This window comes from Podarcis tiliguerta (genome assembly GCF_965153285.1).
Source record: "Podarcis tiliguerta genome assembly, chromosome: 5".
In the NCBI taxonomy this organism is placed as follows: domain Eukaryota; kingdom Metazoa; phylum Chordata; class Lepidosauria; order Squamata; family Lacertidae; genus Podarcis; species Podarcis tiliguerta.
The window spans coordinates 69,784,975-69,803,094 of NC_139538.1; the positions used below are offsets into that span (position 1 = coordinate 69,784,975).

The 18,120-nt window shown below is 38.1% G+C and overlaps 1 protein-coding gene across 15 annotated transcripts in view; it reads left to right on the forward strand.

The window, feature by feature from the left end:
• The window catches only part of HERC4 (HECT and RLD domain containing E3 ubiquitin protein ligase 4), a 30,238-nt gene that overhangs the window by 9,916 nt on the left and 2,202 nt on the right, over positions 1-18,120 (forward strand). For 11 of the 15 annotated variants that reach the window (XM_083439917.1, XM_083439929.1, XM_083439931.1 and 8 more), the window contains 17 exons: positions 296-456; positions 1,500-1,576; positions 2,894-3,027; positions 5,247-5,306; positions 5,454-5,565; positions 7,041-7,230; positions 8,339-8,511; positions 9,673-9,792; positions 12,583-12,606; positions 12,886-12,984; positions 13,254-13,421; positions 14,232-14,375; positions 15,642-15,808; positions 16,159-16,225; positions 16,409-16,491; positions 17,028-17,211; positions 17,435-17,537. In XM_083439917.1, the coding sequence (XP_083296043.1) occupies positions 296-456; positions 1,500-1,576; positions 2,894-3,027; positions 5,247-5,306; positions 5,454-5,565; positions 7,041-7,230; positions 8,339-8,511; positions 9,673-9,792; positions 12,583-12,606; positions 12,886-12,984; positions 13,254-13,421; positions 14,232-14,375; positions 15,642-15,808; positions 16,159-16,225; positions 16,409-16,491; positions 17,028-17,211; positions 17,435-17,537 (2,066 nt within the window). The remainder of the gene's footprint in view (positions 1-295; positions 457-1,499; positions 1,577-2,893; positions 3,028-5,246; positions 5,307-5,453; positions 5,566-7,040; positions 7,231-8,338; positions 8,512-9,672; positions 9,793-12,582; positions 12,607-12,885; positions 12,985-13,253; positions 13,422-14,231; positions 14,376-15,641; positions 15,809-16,158; positions 16,226-16,408; positions 16,492-17,027; positions 17,212-17,434; positions 17,538-18,120) is intronic. The other 4 variants (XM_083439920.1, XM_083439922.1, XM_083439921.1 and 1 more) reach the window with 1 other exon arrangement.

Genomic DNA, 18,120 nt, shown 5'->3' on the forward strand with positions numbered 1-18,120 from the left:
CCATTATAAAGAAAAGACTGCTGTAAGTTAGCTAAGACATTAGTTTAAGCAGCCCAATTATGCAGTTTAATTGGATTGGCATGAAGGCTGTTCTATAGGCACAGTAGCCTTCCATCTCAATGCATTACAAGTTCCATGCATTTTAGAGGCCGCTCCCTCTTAATACCCTGAACAGAACATTGCAACTGTCTTCTCTTAAGTTACTGGGGATAGATAAGTCACATATAGCATATGTAATATACTACAGCATTCTCAGTTTCTTACTTTTTGAATTTCTATTCTTTCTTTGCACTAGGCAGCACACATCTGCATTTGTCCCTTCAACTGGAAGAATTTATTCTTTTGGTCTTGGAGGCAATGGACAGTTGGGCATGGGATCAACCAGTAACAGGAAAAGTCCCTTCCCAGTGAAAGGAAACTGGCTTCCTTATAATGGAGACATCCCACTAAATTCAGGTAATAATGCTTTCTTTAGTTGTATATATATTTTCGGAGTGTTAGGGGGGAATTATTTTAAGAATAGTTATATTGTGATAATGGGTAAGGGACTGGATTTGTTAGTATTGCATCTATGCCTCATGAGATTTTTGTGTTTACTGTAGAAGCAATAAATGCTGCACCAATATGTTGCAAATTGGAAACAAGGACCCTTAACATATCATAGTAACTGCTACAAGAACAACCATTGCCAGGACATGGAAACCGTTACAGTTATTAACTATGAACCAATGGTATAATGCAATTTGGCAATCAGCATTATTGGAAAAACTGAGAGCAAAATTAAAAGTAGCAAGAGGCCAAAATAAACACGACAGATTTTTGCAGTCTGGTGTGACTTTATTGATTACAGAAATAATGAGACATAATATAGAATAGCACCCATAGTTTACAGCACAGTCTGGTGTGTGTGAAGTACAAGTTTTATTATTCCCCCCCCCCTTCCCATTAATTCCTATTAATTCTGATAGTTGTTGATACAAAATACCTTTGACTTTTGATCACTGATCTAAGCAATACACATAATAACTAATAATTTTGGTATATACACTGACACAACTTTGTTAATATATTCAGAAATGTGTATCTGTTTATTGTTGTGTTGTTTTACTTTTAACTTTAATTATATATAACCACAGCATGTTATGCTCTAGTTTAAACAAAGATATATCTCAATGCAACCATGGTAAACAGTTTAAAGATGAAAATGAATAAAAATTCTTACCAAAAAATAAATAAATGCTGCACCATTTTCCATACAAGTCAACTCTAGTTTTTCTCTGTTGATCTTTGAGAGTGCAGAGCCATAACTGTGAATGTGATATGAAAAGGAAGGTTGCTGTGTGTGGTGTAAAATGCTAATATGCAGACCTGCTATTGGCAAAAGTTACCTGATGTTCTTGCAAAAGTAGCATCCCTCAATTTCATTCCTACCTAAATAAAAGACAAATTCTTTTCAAGCCTATCCTCTTGATGTTAACATCATGCTATTTTAATTATAGATCGTGAAGAATATTATTATGTACATAGGATTTTCTCTGGTGGAGACCAAAGCTTTTCACATTACGTTACTCTACAGGTAGTTCATCTCATTTTTAAAATCCATAAGTTGGCTTCTGTGTTTACTCAGTAAAGTGCTTAGAGCTGAATCTGATACCTGGAACTTTGACTTTGTATTCATGTTGCTTTCCATTTGCTTCACTAGAGTATTCTTTAAAATATAGTGCAACTAGTGTAGCTTCAGCTGTGTATTATTGTACCTTAAGATAAAACTTTTTTTCCATATCTTTAATGGTCAGTATGCTTTAGGATTTGGTGTTAAAGTATCTGAAAATTGTTATTTGTAAATTGTTTAGAGAAAATTAAGCATCATTTTGTTAGCTGATAAAGCAAAACTCACAGTTCCTAAACAAAGCAATCTTTCCTTTTGAGGATTGGTGTGCATACATAATATTTAGAGTTTAGTGACAGACAATCCTTATTTTAAGTTGGGGAAAGCTGTAAACTGGAAGTATGAATTCATGGAAATACAAAGTTTTATTGGAACTGTGTGCATTCTTTAAATATAATTTTATAACCTTTTAAAATTTGATGTATTTCTATCTGCTTTGTTTCATCCCAGTATATTTTATGTTTTATTCATCACCCTGGATGAAGTGCAGAATATAATTTTTTCAAGCAAATAAAATAAAAATGTCTTCTATATCACACACAGGATATGAATGTCCATTATGGTGATGTCAGCTTGTTATGTACATCCTGGCTCTCCACCTATGAGGATGGGAAACTTTTGGCCCTTCCAAGTGTTGTGGGACTTTGACTCCCATCATCCCTGACCATTGGCTATGATGGTGGGGGCTGGGGGCAGCTGGAGTTCAAAAACACCCAAAGGACCACATGTGTTCCCCATCCCTGTTATATCATATTATTAAAAGCAGCCCATTCAGCCTTTAATTTACATGGAGGATGCCTTGCCCTGAAATGCCGTACTGCAGCAAGGGAAATCTGTGAAGCACTGATGTGTGTGTATTGAACTTAATGAATTAATCTGGGGGTGATAGTTGCATGCAGTAAAGCATGACTACAGCTGGATTGGGGCTATTATATATGCTGAGCTCCAATTAGCGCTCCTGAAAAAAAGAGGGAAATTCCGATTTTAAAACAAATTCTTTAAAAGCATTTTATATAAATCTTCTCAGATAATATAGAAACCAACCAGCTGGTGTACATAATGCTTATATGCTACAAGTTCAAAAACAAAATGTGTGGACTGCTCAAGAGTAAACATGAAACAAAGTTGTATGGTGTAGCAACTCTAAATATAGGGATTTCTGGAAATTAGCCCTAGTTAATGGGGGGGAATATTTCTGTGTATAATTTACCACTCAAAATGTAGGATTTGGAACCTCCAGATGACTTCAGATACCCATGTGCTTCGAAACAAATCTGGACTGTGAATGAAGGCTTCATTCAGAGGTTGCTGCACTGCTCATCTTCAGGATCAGGGAGGCTCCCTGCAGAGATAGCAAAGTAAGAATGGTGGTTGTTACACTTTTGGGCATATCTTGCAGATAGTGGTGTTGAGTGCTTAACTTTACAGAACCACCCACTTGGCTCCTGCATTTGAATGTATTACTCTTACCTCATGGACGCTCAGCTTAGTTAACATAGGAAGAGCTCTGCTTAAAGGAAAGGATTACAGTAGGAATGGGAGAGGGAAGGAAACGCACATGACAATGTCCGTTAAATTCACTAAGAAATATGATTGGGCTTTGTAGAAAGTTTCTCTCCTTTTAGTCTTTTCAAGGGTAGTGTATGTTAAGCTATGTTTTCTTGTAACATAGGATGTTTCCTTTCAGTATGGCTATCTGTATGTTTTGCTACCTTTATTGGTTGATCTGCCCTTTGCAGAACTGAACTATTTTTAAAATATTTTTAAAATGAAATTGGAATATTTTTTTTAAAACGTGTAAGAAGTGAAAAGGTGTCCCCTTAATTCTACTCCTGTACTGTCTTCTAGTGGTCATGATTCCAGTATCTCTCAAGCATATCATAGCTTTATAATGAATTGATAGGTGTCTGACTCTAATAATAAATAGAAATATGTCTTGTGAATTGATGCTTTTCTGTAAACATTGGCTTACATGCTCCATTTCACCTATTAATATACATACATTCTTTATTTCGATCCAGAGACTCACAAAAACATTTTCAAAAGAAAATTAAAACAGAAATACAGGGAAAGGATTCCAAGGCGGTTATTATGTTTTATCCAGAGCATGTAGGTTTCTGTTTCTTATTCTTTCCAAGAGGAACTTAGCCGTGGCCAGGATAGTATCATTTGACATATCTCCAAGGAGGTGCTTAAGATAGAAGGTTTTGGATTTTCCAGTTTACCAAAAGGGGTTTAATTAATTGATCCCTGGCTTGTTTGAATTGCTCACAGTGTAGTGGGATATGTTTCATAGAGTCAACACCCTGAGAGCATAGAATCATAGAATCATAGAGTTGGAAGAGACCACAAGGGCCATCGAGTCCAACCCCCTGCCAAGCAGGAAACACCATCAGAGCACTCCTGACATATGGTTGTCAAGCCTCTGCTTAAAGACCTCCAAAGAAGGAGACTCCACCACACTCCTTGGCAGCAAATTCCACTGTCGAACAGCTCTTACTGTCAGGAAGTTCTTCCTAATGTTTAGGTGGAATCTTCTTTCTTGTAGTTTGGATCCATTGCTCCGTGTCCGCTTCTCTGGAGCAGCAGAAAACAACCTTTCTCCCTCCTCTATGTGACATCCTTTTATATATTTGAACATGGCTATCATATCCCCCCTTAACCTCCTCTTCTCCAGGCTAAACATGCCCAGCTCCCTTAGCCGTTCCTCATAAGGCATCGTAAGGAGAGCCTGTTCTCATAAGGAGAGCCTGTTCTGATAGGGTATACCAGACAGTCTGCCGTTTAGTACTTCTGAAGGGATTACATTAGTCTGACTTTGGTGAATAATTGGCAGTAGTTAGGTTCAGACAGATTCATGAAATACGATGGTAACTGAAAATCATGGCCATAGTGGATTCCAGTTGCAAACGGTCCACAGGTTACATAAGATATAGAATGAAGATCGCTGTATAAAATATCCCATAACCTTTGCCTCAGGGATTTAAGGGCAATGTCGTAGCCCAAATGATGTAAAAAGGATGGTGAAAGACCAGTTGATGAGTCTTTTCGGATCATAGTTTTCAACCATGAACTGACAGACTCTTTTTTGGTTAGATGTAAAAGTAAGCCCTTTCCCAGGCCAAATACCAGTATTTCGAGGCAGCCCACCACACTTTAGTGGAGAGTGGACATTGACCTGTTTCCAACAATAGAATTGAATTCGGGACACAATTTGGGACCTGAAGTAGGAGCCAAAGGAACCTAGTCTGGAACCCATCTAACTTAGAAAATAGACCATTGCACCAGACATTTGAAGCAGAAAGGAGTTGGGAAACAGATTTTGTGTTAAAGGCCCTTATGGCTGATAGAACATAGTGAGCTCTCTTTGTGAAAAAGAAACTGAGTATAGCAACGGAATACAGTATTGCTCATCTCCGCCTTCTGACAGATACTCTGCCAGTGGCAATTCCAGGACTCTGTGTGGTGAAACAACTGCCATTGACTAGAATGTCAACTGTGATTATTACAGACTGTTAGAACATTGTAGTAAATTTAACTTTGTGTATATTTTTTTTCTTATTCTTGTTTTTAATAGTGAAATCGACGGAACATTTTCCTCAGCTGGCTGTCTAAATGGAAGTTTTTTAGCTATCAGGTCAGTAGGTGATACACAATATTTTAAATGCCCAAGCCACAAGATTTAATGAAAGTCTGGAAATAATTAAGAATTCCATGTTCATTTAAAAGTATAGAGAATAAGTAGTGGGAAGCAGAATTTACTTACTGCTTTTTGTTTTCATAGCCATGATGATCACTACAGAACTAGTGCCAGATACTCAGGGATTGACATGAATACTGCTCGACTTCTGTTTCACAAACTTATACAGCCGGAACATCCTCATATATCTCAGCAGGTTTGTCCTGAAATCCTTATTGCACCTAGTTTCAAATCCCAGGTATTACACTGTGTTAAACAATTGGTGCTTCTTTTTGCACAGAACTGGTAAATTTAGGTTTGTAATGCAATGCTTGATGCTTTGTTGAAATATTCTATACTTTAAAAAAAATGTAAATTGTAGTAGCTCCACAGAGCTGTCAACATTTTGAGATTTTTTAAATGTACTTCAGTTAGTGTTTCAATGGCTGGATTTGGGAATAACACTCAGCCATGGGTTGTTCAGGTGAGTTCTGCCTATGCCTGTGAGCATCCTGGCCAACCATTTATGGTTTGTTTGTGCCCAACAAATCATGATCTCAAACTATGTTTTGAAGTTGGCTTGTGAATCTCTGCTTTTAGTTACCTCTGAACTTCAGATCCTTAGATTTGAGCTTAGTTTGTCACATCGCTCAGAAGCCCTTGCCTGGCCACAGAGGTGTAAGGGAAAAACAGCTAGAAAATGAAATTGTTCATGCAACTAAGAGATTATCATTGATACTTTTAACAGATCTCTCCATGCTTCACTACTGTGCCCAGTAACAGGCTCATTACCCTGCATGCCTCATTGCTGATGAGCCCTATAAGAAAGAAAAGTAGTAAGAGACCACGAGCATTTCCCCTAATATCTAATGAGAGATATATGTTTAAAAGCTCACCTTTGTTCTTAGGAAGGACTATACTAACAGTTCAACAAATGCAGTTGCAGATTTTGATCTAAAAGGTTCCCCTGTCACCTACTCACTTGCTGATAAACTCAGTTCATTCCTAGTTCTGAGAAACACTTGTTGTTACTGAAAGAATAGGTAGAGCAGACAGAACTTTTGCTCAGGAGGATTGCAAGGAAAGGGTTGGTTGATAATACCTTTAGGACTATTACTTTGCTCAGGGGCTTTTGGAGCCATTAAAGGATCTTGAGCAGAATGGTCGTTTCCTGTCTGCAGTTGGCCAGTGACAAAAGAAGTGGTAAGTTGATAAGTTGATTGTCACAAAGGCCTTCTGCTCAGCAACCATCTATTCACAAGAGGATTTGGGGGGGGGGACCACCAGGCAAAACAAGCCACAGTTTCTTTGATCATCTGTGGTTGGGGTCCTGGTTTCTTCAGCAAACCATGGTGATAGCAAACTATAGCTTAGTTTTATGTCTGACTAGAATGGCTCCAACCCCTGAACTGAAACACTCCATAGTATGAAACTGTGTTTCAGGGCCGCATTTTTCATGTTGTAATGTGTGTTGTACTCCAGAACAGATATGAAAGGTAACTTTCATCATTCTTGTAAAATAGCTGTTATAAAAAACATTTATTGTGATTAAGGAGCTCTGGGTTTTGTTTTGTTTTTTAAAAAAACAAGTTTATGTTCAAATTCATTTTTTAAAAAAAGTGTAAAATGAGTTATTATAATAGAAAATGATTTTAGTTTAAAACCAGAATCTATTTTGTACCACATTCCCAGGTTGCAGCTAGTTTGGAAAAGAACCTTATTCCTAAACTGACTAGTTCCTTGCCTGATGTTGAAGCCCTAAGACTGTTTCTAACCCTGCCAGAATGCCCACTAATGAGTGACGCAAACAATTACATGACACTAGCTATCCCATTTGCAACTGCTATTGTGAATCTAGAAAAGGCTCCACTGAAAGTACTTGGTAAGGTTTCTTTTGTTTAATTTGTATGTCTTAATCTGCTGCAAGGGTGTGGCAGCTTGCAAAACTAACTGTGGGCATATATAATCTCTCAAACTGTTCTTGCTATCAGTTTTCACCTTCTGTTCATTGCACTACTAAAGGGAAGTGCTGTTGCATATAGATATCCTTGTGTAGCTCTATGAGCAAGTGTTGCTTTGTTTGCATACCACGGTAAACCTTTATTAATCGTTTGCCATGAACACACTGCCTCTGGCCACTTATTCCTCCACATTCACGCTGGGTGGAAACAGTGATCCCTGGCATAGCATTAAATGCAAACTAGAAATTGTGGTTTTTGTCAGTCCTAAGGTTTGTTTTTTGCTTACTGATAGTGTTTGTTGGAGTGAAAAATACGTAATGTATTTCCTCTTGCCATTAGCAGGTACAGTGGTACCTCTAGTTGTGGACTTAATCCATTTCGGGGTGCCGTTTGCACCCCGAAAAGTCCGCAACTAGAGTGCCTCTTCTGCGCATGTGCGCGGTGCGATCAAGCACATGCGCAAAGCACGCAGATCGCTTCTGAGCATGCACAGGCAGTGAGCCCGGAAGTAAACACTTCTGGGTTTGCCACGTTTGTAAGCTGAAAGTCCGTAACAAGAGCGGAATGCAACACAAGGTATGATTGTACGAGGCAAATATACCAGAAAGGCATAATAGTAAATTATAAATAATAGTAAATTATCAACTATGCTCTACTGTGATACAGATTTATAATTTTGAGGCCAAGTTATTTTTTAAATCCAAAATTGCTCAAGTGTCCAATGAAATTTCTTAAACTGTCTTTTTGAATTCATGATAGTTAATAAGCAGGGGGGCTTGCGACTGTTTGAGAGATATCTCCTCAGGGATAATAAACTTTGCACTTCCCTTTGTAACATCCAAAAAACTATGTCTCCTATTCTTACATATTAAAAGGATGTTAATATGGAGTGGAAAAATGCATGGTCTAATTTATTCATTGCTGAACAACTAATGAACTTGAGATCTAGACAGTATTAGTTACATATAAGTCCTGTTAACTTGTGCAATGTTTTCGTCTGCTAGATTTGCTTTTCCCTTTTATTGATAGAAAACTGGTGGTCTGCATTGGAGCCTCCATTGTTCCTTAAAATAGTGGAACTTTACAAGGATGTTGTTGTCCACCTTCTTAAATTGTACAAGATGGGCATTCCAACTTCAGAGCAAAGAATCTTCTCTAGCTGCCTGCACTCTTCTCTCAAGGTTTTGGAAATTTTGCACAGGGTAGGTCTTTGCAGTTTGTATCCTTATTTCTGCTGCCAGATACATTTTGTCTGATGTACTGTATCATTGATGCAATTGATTTTCACTGAGTCTAGAAGTCTAGAGTTTAGAAGTCTGAACTTTCACAGAAAGTTGTGGCTGTGTGGACCATTGAGATTTGTTTGGAATCCGTATAATCAGTGGATGGAGTATTTCCTTATGTTCTCATGAAGAGACATGCAAGACCATACTTTGATTTAATGTAACATCAGAACTGAGATCAAAGTATATGGCTCTCAGTATATGGACTCACCCAAACCATAGAAGTTGAAAGTTCATGCCAATATTACAAATGGAGTCAAAATTTATTTTGTGAACAACATACCTTGCTTTAGGAAAGGCAGAACCACAAAAGAGAAATCACTAAGGCTGCAATTCTATGCATACATGCATGCATTCTGGTTCAATGTCTTAAGATCTGACACTGCATATCGAAATAGCTGACAAGAAACATGTGGAACCCCATTTTTCAAATAGTCTTACTCGCAGGCTGCCTGGTAATAGCAAGTACTTTTATTATCAAGTTGGTTTTTGGAGTGCATCTTGGAATAAAATGCATGGTTGTTTTTACACTAACCTGTTAATGTTTACAACTTAATATATATAAACAGTATCATTCTACAAATAAATAATTTAAAACACATTTTCTCTTGCTGCTTATCAGTTATAAATAACCTTGGTCACATTCAGCAAACAAATACCAACCCCTAAAGTGGGAGGGAGAAAGCATCATATCAAAAAATGTCCTTAAAACATCAGCCTGTTCCAGCCCCTCCCCATTCTGTGGCTGAAAGCGGTGCACACAGAAAATGGCTGTTCCCTGTAGTTTATAACTAAATCATTGTGTGACTAACATATTCCAGTCTTGTTATGCTTTGGGAAAGGACATATATTTATAAATGAAAATAGTTTAAGAGTTCAGACAAATTATTCCTCTTTGTGAAGAAGGCTGGCTAACATAGACAGCAACTTCCAGACTCCATAGTATGGCAATACCTTTATTAGGCCAGCCAAAATATTGCAAATAGCATTTCATATAGAAATCTGAAGAAATAGTTTTAATAGAATAGAGTGAAATGTAAAATATTCTCAGTGACAAACTGCATTCTCTTTAAAATGCAGGTAAATGAAAGAGGTGGGCAAATCATACAATATGATAAATTCTACATACATGAACTACAGGATTTGATAGACATAAGAAGTGACTACTTCCACTGGATTCAGCAGCAGGCATATGGAATGGTAAATGTCCCATTTTTGTTTTCACTGTGTGTTCTAAATTACACTGCATGGGCTTGAATTCACATTGCATAGCTGCTCAGTTGGATGAATTGTATGGCTCAGTGTTCCCAATACAATAAATAAATTCCTGCAAACAGATAGCCAGGTGTGGGAGAGAAGGGTGTTCTGCCTAATATGCTAGATTTCTATGAATGGTATTCAACCAAAATTTCACTCAACAGTGTACCCATTGAAATTAATGAACATGACTGTGTTAGGTCCCCTGCTCCTCCACCACAGTCTGAAGCAGTGCAGGCCAAAAACAGTTTAGGTTATGACAAGTGTTCTATTTAGAGTGGTTCTTAGTGTATGTCAGTTTTGGGTTGTGGGTTTTCTTTTTCTTTTTAGTTTTTCCTAGACAATGTCCTTTTTATGAAGTTTTTTGAAACATTACATCCATGCAGAGTAAAAATGTTGATCTTTGATAAGCATTAGAGAGAGGGCTAGTTTTTCTTCTTTTCCTTTAAAGAATAGAGTGTACATCAAATGATGCACTGCTTGGTTTGGATATACTGGCAAATCATGCTGTACCACAGTTACATCTTGGCACATGAGTTCTCCTTGAAGCTAACCACCAAAATCCCTAGTTCATTCATTTGCACTGAGCCTAGACTGTTCAAAAGCAAAACCAAACTTGGTGCAGGTTCTTCTCCTGGCCTAACAAGAATTGGTGAGGTGAGCATGCAGGCCAGTGCTTTGCTCAGGGTTCAGGGAGTTTTGTTCATGCAGCGCTAAGCCATGCTATAGTGACAGACATGAATAACCTGAACTACGACTCACCACTGATCATTGGTGATGCTGTCTGAGACTGGTGGGAGTTGCAGTTGAGCAACAGGTTAACCACCCCTGGTTTGGTGTGAACTGGACCATAGGGTGCAAGCAGAGGTGATTTCTCATAGCCATATCTCTGAACTGAAAAGTAAATGCGTTGCTTGGATATATGAAAGACTTGCTGGGTATCTAAGTTTCTAGTTAGTTTGCTTCTTGCTTCCAAACACTAATTGAGATACCACTCAAGGTCAGAACATGGATTCTTAATTTATACTGAAGGTAGTAATAGAGTTGGGCTTTTAAACAAACAAGAATATTTTTGGAAACTATTTAATGTAGGCAACAGGAACCAAAATTCCAGGTTTATTAAATGATGGTGATCAAACACTAACACCTTTTTAAAATGTCATCTGCCCTCATGCATCTCTCCTCATGAGTTAATCAAATATATTACTTTTATGGGAGAATACCTGTATTCTACATCCCACCATTGCAATTGTGCATATAATTCATTGTTCTTCTACTTCTTCTATTCAGTAATCGTGATGTTCTCAAAGGAAAGGTCCCCACCCTTATTTAAAACTACTCCCTAAAGTATCAATTTTATTTTTAGCTCAGAAGTGTCTCTTTCCCTGCTCATATATCTCAAGTCGGGCATCTAAATATTTTTGTAATGGCTTGGAGCAGAGCTTAGAAACAGTGTAGGTTAAATAGGATCTGTGGTTTCGGAATACTGATTGTGAGAAATGCAATCTGCTTCTTAAGATTTTGAAAATGAAAAAGATTATTCATAAATGTATTAATTGAATAGATAAGTTGTGCTCATGAGTGCTCTGTGTCCATTATCAACATGTTGATGAAGGATGAAAAGAACTAAAAAACTACCTAGGCTAGATTTTTGCGCCTGTGACATTTGGTTTTTAGGCACATTAATAGTTTAGTCATAATTTGGAGGTGGGCTGCAATAAAGCTTTAGAAATGAGCTGGGATAGATGTTTGAATAAACCAATCTTAAAGTTGGAGCATTGCACGGTTTAGGACCAAACCTCTCTGTGAACTTTTATTTATCCCTGTTTTCTAAGGAGCGACCACTGCATCTTGTGGAAGTGAATGTGTGCCAGGCATGACTTTGGTAGAGGCTCCATTCATGTATTAGCAGTGAATCTGTATGTGGGCACAGTTATGCCATGTACCTCCCTGGGATCCATGTGCACTAGCATACATTGTTCTCTACATTGCTCTGTGTACATAGGACATAAAGGTAAAGGGACCCCTGACCATTAGGTCCAGTCGTGGCAGACTCTGGGGTTGCGGTGCTCATCTTGCTTTATTGGCCGAGGGAGCCGGTGTACAGCTTCCAGGTCATGTGGCCAGCATGACTAAGTCGCTTCTGGCAAACCAGAGCAGCGCATGGAAATGCCATTTACCTTCCCGCCGGAGCGGTACCTATTTATCTACTTGCACTTTGATGTGCAAAGCACCACCCTATGTACAGCGCCACCCACATCCCTCTACATAGGACATAGAGAGAGGTATTTAACTAAATTTTGCTCAAAATAGACCCATTGACATTCATGAAAGTGACTTAAGTTAGGGCTCGTCCACACTTAGAAAGCATGGGCCCAAGCAGTTTCCCCTTTGTCCTGCTCCTTTCCCAGGGAAAACCTGCTCTTAACTTTAAATTGGAACAAAGGGCAATCCACAGAAAAACCATTTGTTATTTGCTCCATTTGAGTACTTAAGAACAGGTTTGCTTGGGGTAGGGCGGGGAAGCAGCAGGACAAGAGGAAGCTCTTGGGTTCATTAATTTCAATAGCTCTACTCTGAATGCCACAAAGGCATTAGTCTGTGCCCATCTTTTTTAAAAAAAATGCAGGCATCTGCATGAAGGCTTTTGGGGGTGTGGAGGAAAGTGGAGAGGAACCTAACAGTGTTTTTTTCCTTTTAATTACTGCTGCCTCTTATGCACTCTTTTGGTAGGATATCAGCCATGGATTAAATGAGGTAAGAAGTTATCTGATTTCCACAGTAAAGTTTTGGAAACTAGACCCAAAGATTCTGACAACAGGTTTATCCATGGGCCTTGAATTCTGATAATCTTGAAATAAAATTCATGGATTAGATATATCTAAAACTGTTTAAAAAATATAAACCTCTTCATAAGCTGGATATCCTGTATTATATCTCTCTGTCAAGTAAATGTTGCATAACTGCCAAAAGAAAATTTATATATACTGTTGCTAATACTGCACATGCTAACAGCTTTTTCCATTGCCTTTCTAGCTAGCAGATGTGCCAGTTACAATTTGCACCTACCCATTTGTGTTTGATGCACAGGCAAAGACAACACTCTTGCAGACAGATGCAGTCTTACAGATGCAGGTAAAATAGTAATTTAAAAATAAAATACTTTAAAACACTGTAGTTATTCCTGGATTGATATAATTTAGGCCCTGTTTATATTAACTGGCTTGTATCACAGTTGTTCAGTTATCGAGAAAAACTGTGTCTTTGGATATCAAAGATTCAGGCAGTACTGCATTAGTATAATCACAAGCTGGAAATAGTACTAGGAATTGTAGATTCTCTTGAGCATCCAGTGTTTATTACTGCTGCTGCTGCCACTAAGGTTTTTACTTGGTTTTTCCCAGATGGCTGTTGACCAGGCTCACAGACAGAATTTCTCATCTATTTTTCTCCCAGTATTTGAATCTGTCAATCCATGTCTGATCTTAATTGTGCGCAGAGACAATATTGTGGGGGATACCATGGAAGTCCTAAGAAAAACCAAAAATGTTGACTACAAGAAGCCTCTTAAGGTATAGCCTATATGCATGCATGTTTACCTTTTTGTGATGCACACCTGGCCTTCAGTTTTCTCTTCTTCTCCACCCCCTACCCCCTGCTTTTCTCATGGCAAATATTTGTCCTAGAACTGGGTGAAGGGAGAATTCTGAGCAGAGAACAGCTGGCCAAGAAAGGGTTCAGCACTCGCTTCCTCCCATCATTCAAAATCACAACTACCTAAGGCTCCTTTTGGTGCATTTTCTTTCTTTTCAATTGTTGGAACTTTAGTATACACACTTGCATATAATTCATAACTTGCCCCTCAACATTCATTCATAGAGTTGAGGCTGCTCCAGGTTAATGAAAAATGTACCTGTATAACCTATATATCTGTATAACATATGTCTTTACAAATATGCATTTGCCGTGTTCATATTTTATTTATTTATTATTACCCCACCCATCTGGCTGGGTTTCGCCAGCCACTCTGGGTGGCTTCCAGCGCATAAATAATAATAATAAAACATTTATAAAAACTTAAAACACATTTTACAACTTTAAAGTACAATGTATGAAGTGGCCTTTAGTCAGACTCCTTATTGTAAATGTCATTAGCCAAGTAACAAATTGAGCACTTGTGGATAGCTCAGTTGGTCAGAGTCTGGTGCTGATAACGCCAAGGTCGCAGGTACGATTCCCTTACAGGACAGCTGCATATTCCTGCATCGCAGGAGGTTGTTCTAGATGATACTCAGGGTCCCTTCCAACTCTATGATTCTATGAGTATGTGTGGTATTTTATTTTTTAAAAATGTAATGTTCTAACTGCATTGCCAATGTTAGGTTATTTTTGTAGGGGAAGAAGCTGTTGATGCAGGAGGAGTTCGCAAAGAATTTTTCTTGCTTATCATGAGAGAGCTCTTAGATCCCAAGTATGGAATGTTCAGGTACGATGAACAATCGAGGCTCATCTGGTTCTCAGATAAGGTATGTAATTTGTTGGATTTTGTGTATTTATAGTGGAAATGAATATCTTGATTTACTTTCAGCCTATGGTATCTTTGAGAATATTACTACTATGATATAATTGCACCAGTACACACTGCATCCTTTAGTCTATGATAGCATTTGTTATGTTAGCCCTTTGCTCTTGATCCTGAATGTGCTCATTTCTGTCCCCTTTCCCTGATGGTCACAGAAGGCCATGAATACAACAGCACTTGATTAAGTCAGTGATTAAGTTTGGCTGCTGCATGGCTGTGTTTTTGTATAGTCTGTTGGGGCCAAAATAAAAGTATCCGCATCTTAAAGTCTTATGGCATAAGCTTTCATGGAGTACAGATCACTTCATCGGGTACATGAAGTGTTCACCTGAATTGTTTAGAAGAAGGATTATAAATCATGAGGTTAGAGGGAAATGAAATGTAGAACATATGATCAGTCACAATTACATTATTAACAGCGGCCATTCACAAAACTCTTGTTGGTGACAAAACAGACACCCTAGCATTTTTAACACATGTAGTGTAATAAAAAATCCAAATGTAGTGTGATAAAAAGCCTTCCCACGGAAATACTCTACACCAGATGTGCCACAACAGAAAAGACCCTTTTCCTTTGTCGTAATTGGCTTCACCAGGGTGTCTCAGAGAAAGGACTTCAAGGATGATCTTAGAACTTGAGCTGTAGGTTCCTGTGAACAAAGCAGTCCTCCTAAGCTGATTAAAGTTCTAAAGGCAAGAATCAGCACCTTAAACTGTGCCAGAGATACAGCTAGTGCAGTTTTCTGTTGAGTGAGATATATATTCAGTTGGTCTCTGTTAGTAACCTAGGCATTGTATTTCGTACTAGCTGAATTTTCCTAGTTGCTTCAAAGGCAGCACCAAGGACAGTGCATTAATACAGGATGTTACCAGATCATAGATAACCATCATCAGGACACCTCTCTCTAGAATGCTAAGCCTCAAAACACTGGTTGCTTGCCACTTGAGTTGTTGCCTCGCTACACTAGAGGGGATTGCAAAATCAAATACAAAGCAATTAAACACCCTTTTCTGTAACCCTTGAAAAAATGGCTGGATGAGTTTTTAACCCTATAGATCCCAACCTCAAACATATACATGAGTAATAACTGAGTGTACTAGCTTGCAAAATTATTGTGATTCCACTTGAAGTCTAGCAGCAGTTGAATGCAAATGTGCATGTTTTTTGTAAGCTTTTAAAAGTTTAATTTCAGTTTTTTCATATTTGCAGACCTTTGAAGACAGTGACTTGTTTCATCTGATTGGTGTTGTCTGTGGGCTAGCAATATATAATTTTACTATTGTAGAGCTTCACTTCCCCTTGGCTTTATATAAGAAGCTCCTGAACAAGAAACCTTCCCTGGATGACCTCAAAGAGCTAATGCCTGATGTTGGCAGGTGAGCACATTACAACTGAAAGTACAGTAAGTAGATTAACATTTCTGTGCATCATAACTTCTTTGACAGTGCAAAGAAATAATTCAGTACCTTGTTAAGGAGATGAGATACAAGATTTAGAGTGTCTTTATTTCTAGCTGACACACTTGAAACAAATGTAGGTTTTTTAGGATTGAAATCCTTTCAGGGCAAAAAAAACTTGAACAGATAGTGACTTCTCAGTAGCTGCTAGATTTTTTGCTAATCTAAACTGTAAATTTCTGTGGAAGAATATAAAACCATTTCAGTTCTGTAAGTTTCTGAATAAATTGTGCTGTTACAACTTGCAATGAGAGACATTTTATTCTCAGGAGTATGCAGCAATTATTGGACTACCCAGAAGATGATATAGAGGATACCTTCTGCCTCAACTTTACAGTAAGTGTGAGATCATCCATTGCCACCTTTTTAATGCAGGTGTAATGAATAATAATATGTAATCGAGTCTCTCTTTTCCTGTCAAAAATGCTAGACTTTGTATAGCATGCTTCACTTTCCTGTATTGAATTATAGATTCTATTCTGCAACAAAAAGTAAAATACACTCTCATGTTCTAAACAGATCACTGTTGAAAATTTTGGTACTACGGAAGTTAAGGAGCTAATTCCTAATGGTACTGATATTCCTGTTGTCAAACAAAATAGGTAAGTTTTAGCATGCAGCTTCTTAACTCAGAATTGAACTATAAGGGGTGTGGGTGTGGTGGGGAGTTACACCCAACTTCTGAGATATTTATTCCAAACCTGTAATCTTGCAAAAGAACTTTCTTTCTTTCTTTCTTTCTTTCTTTCTTTCTTTCTTTCTTTCTTTGTTGTGGTGATAAACAGGCAAAATATTTTAAGAAACGAGTTTTGCCCTCCTTCCGCTGCTCTTCTTGGTGGTTCCTTACTGCAGCCAGCAAGACATTGGCAACATTTGAATTATCTTTCCTGGCTTCATAAACCATAGATTTAGAAGTCAGAAATTAGTGTCAAACTTGCCTGTTCCCTTCTCATGCCTTCCCTCTTTGCCTTGTATGCTGGATTCAGTGTGACATTCATGTTATAGTTCTTAACTAGGAGCTATCTGAAGATAATTGTTGGCAGTGCTAAAATGGTTGCTGTTCGTTGCTGGTGGAGTTGTGGTTGAACATTCTCATCTTCTGAAAACATGGTGCCTTTTCTTCTCATTTGATCTTTAGGCAAGAGTTTGTGAATGCCTATGTGGACTACATCTTCAATAAATCTGTGGCTCCTCTCTATGACGCATTCCATGCAGGCTTTCACAAGGTGTGTGGAGGTAAAGTTCTGCAGCTCTTCCAGCCCAATGAACTGCAAGCAATGGTGATTGGGAATACAAACTATGATTGGAAAGAACTAGAGAAGGTATGTTACTAGTCCAGACATTAGCAACTACTGAACACTAAAGAATCCTGTATAATTAAGAGATTGTCCAAAATAGAGCTTTTCTGTATTATGTAGAAAAACACTAAAATACATAAAATTATATAAATATGTTTACGTATAGGTATTTTTGTTTGTTCAATATACGACATTTTATTTGTAAATTTGAGAAGGATATATTGTGATTTTGATTTGTTGTTCTTAGAATACTCAATACAAAGGAGAATATTGGGCAGAGAATCCAACAATTAAAATGTTCTGGGAAGTTTTTCATGAGTTACCACTGGAGAAGAAGAAACAGTTTTTATGTAAGTACAAAACTGTGTAAGAAAATAAGAAATCTAAATAGGAACTCTAGAGCCACTGTTACCACTGGCTTATTTTTCATGTAACACTAAGTCATAATTTAGCACTATATGCTAAGCAGCAGTGAGCCTCGGGCCTGTGTAGCTTCCTTCAGCATAGCCAGCTATCAGAAGGATCTACCTATGGTTTTAAACAACCTACATCCAAACTTGGAACTGTGGTTAGTTTAGCTGTGGTGTGTTCAGACAAGCCAGAATCAATATGCAGTTTATGATCTTGTCTTGTTACCAAGTTATAGTGTAATTTGTCCCCAAATTTGGAAGTAAGAACTCCAGTTTAACAGCGGCGGCAGCAGTTTCTTCTAATCACTTCAGGACTGGAGGTTAGGGAAAAATGCAGGCAGGAGTGCCAGCTTGGCCCTGGCACCAAAATTTGTGGGTGCCCACCCCTTTCATGGGAATTTTATGGGTGCTCAAGCACCCAGGGCCCCAGGGAGTTGGCACCTATGAATGTGAGCATGGGGCTCAGTGCTGTTCATGCACGTAATGCTAAACTACAGTGTAGACCTGGTTTACATGTCATGCT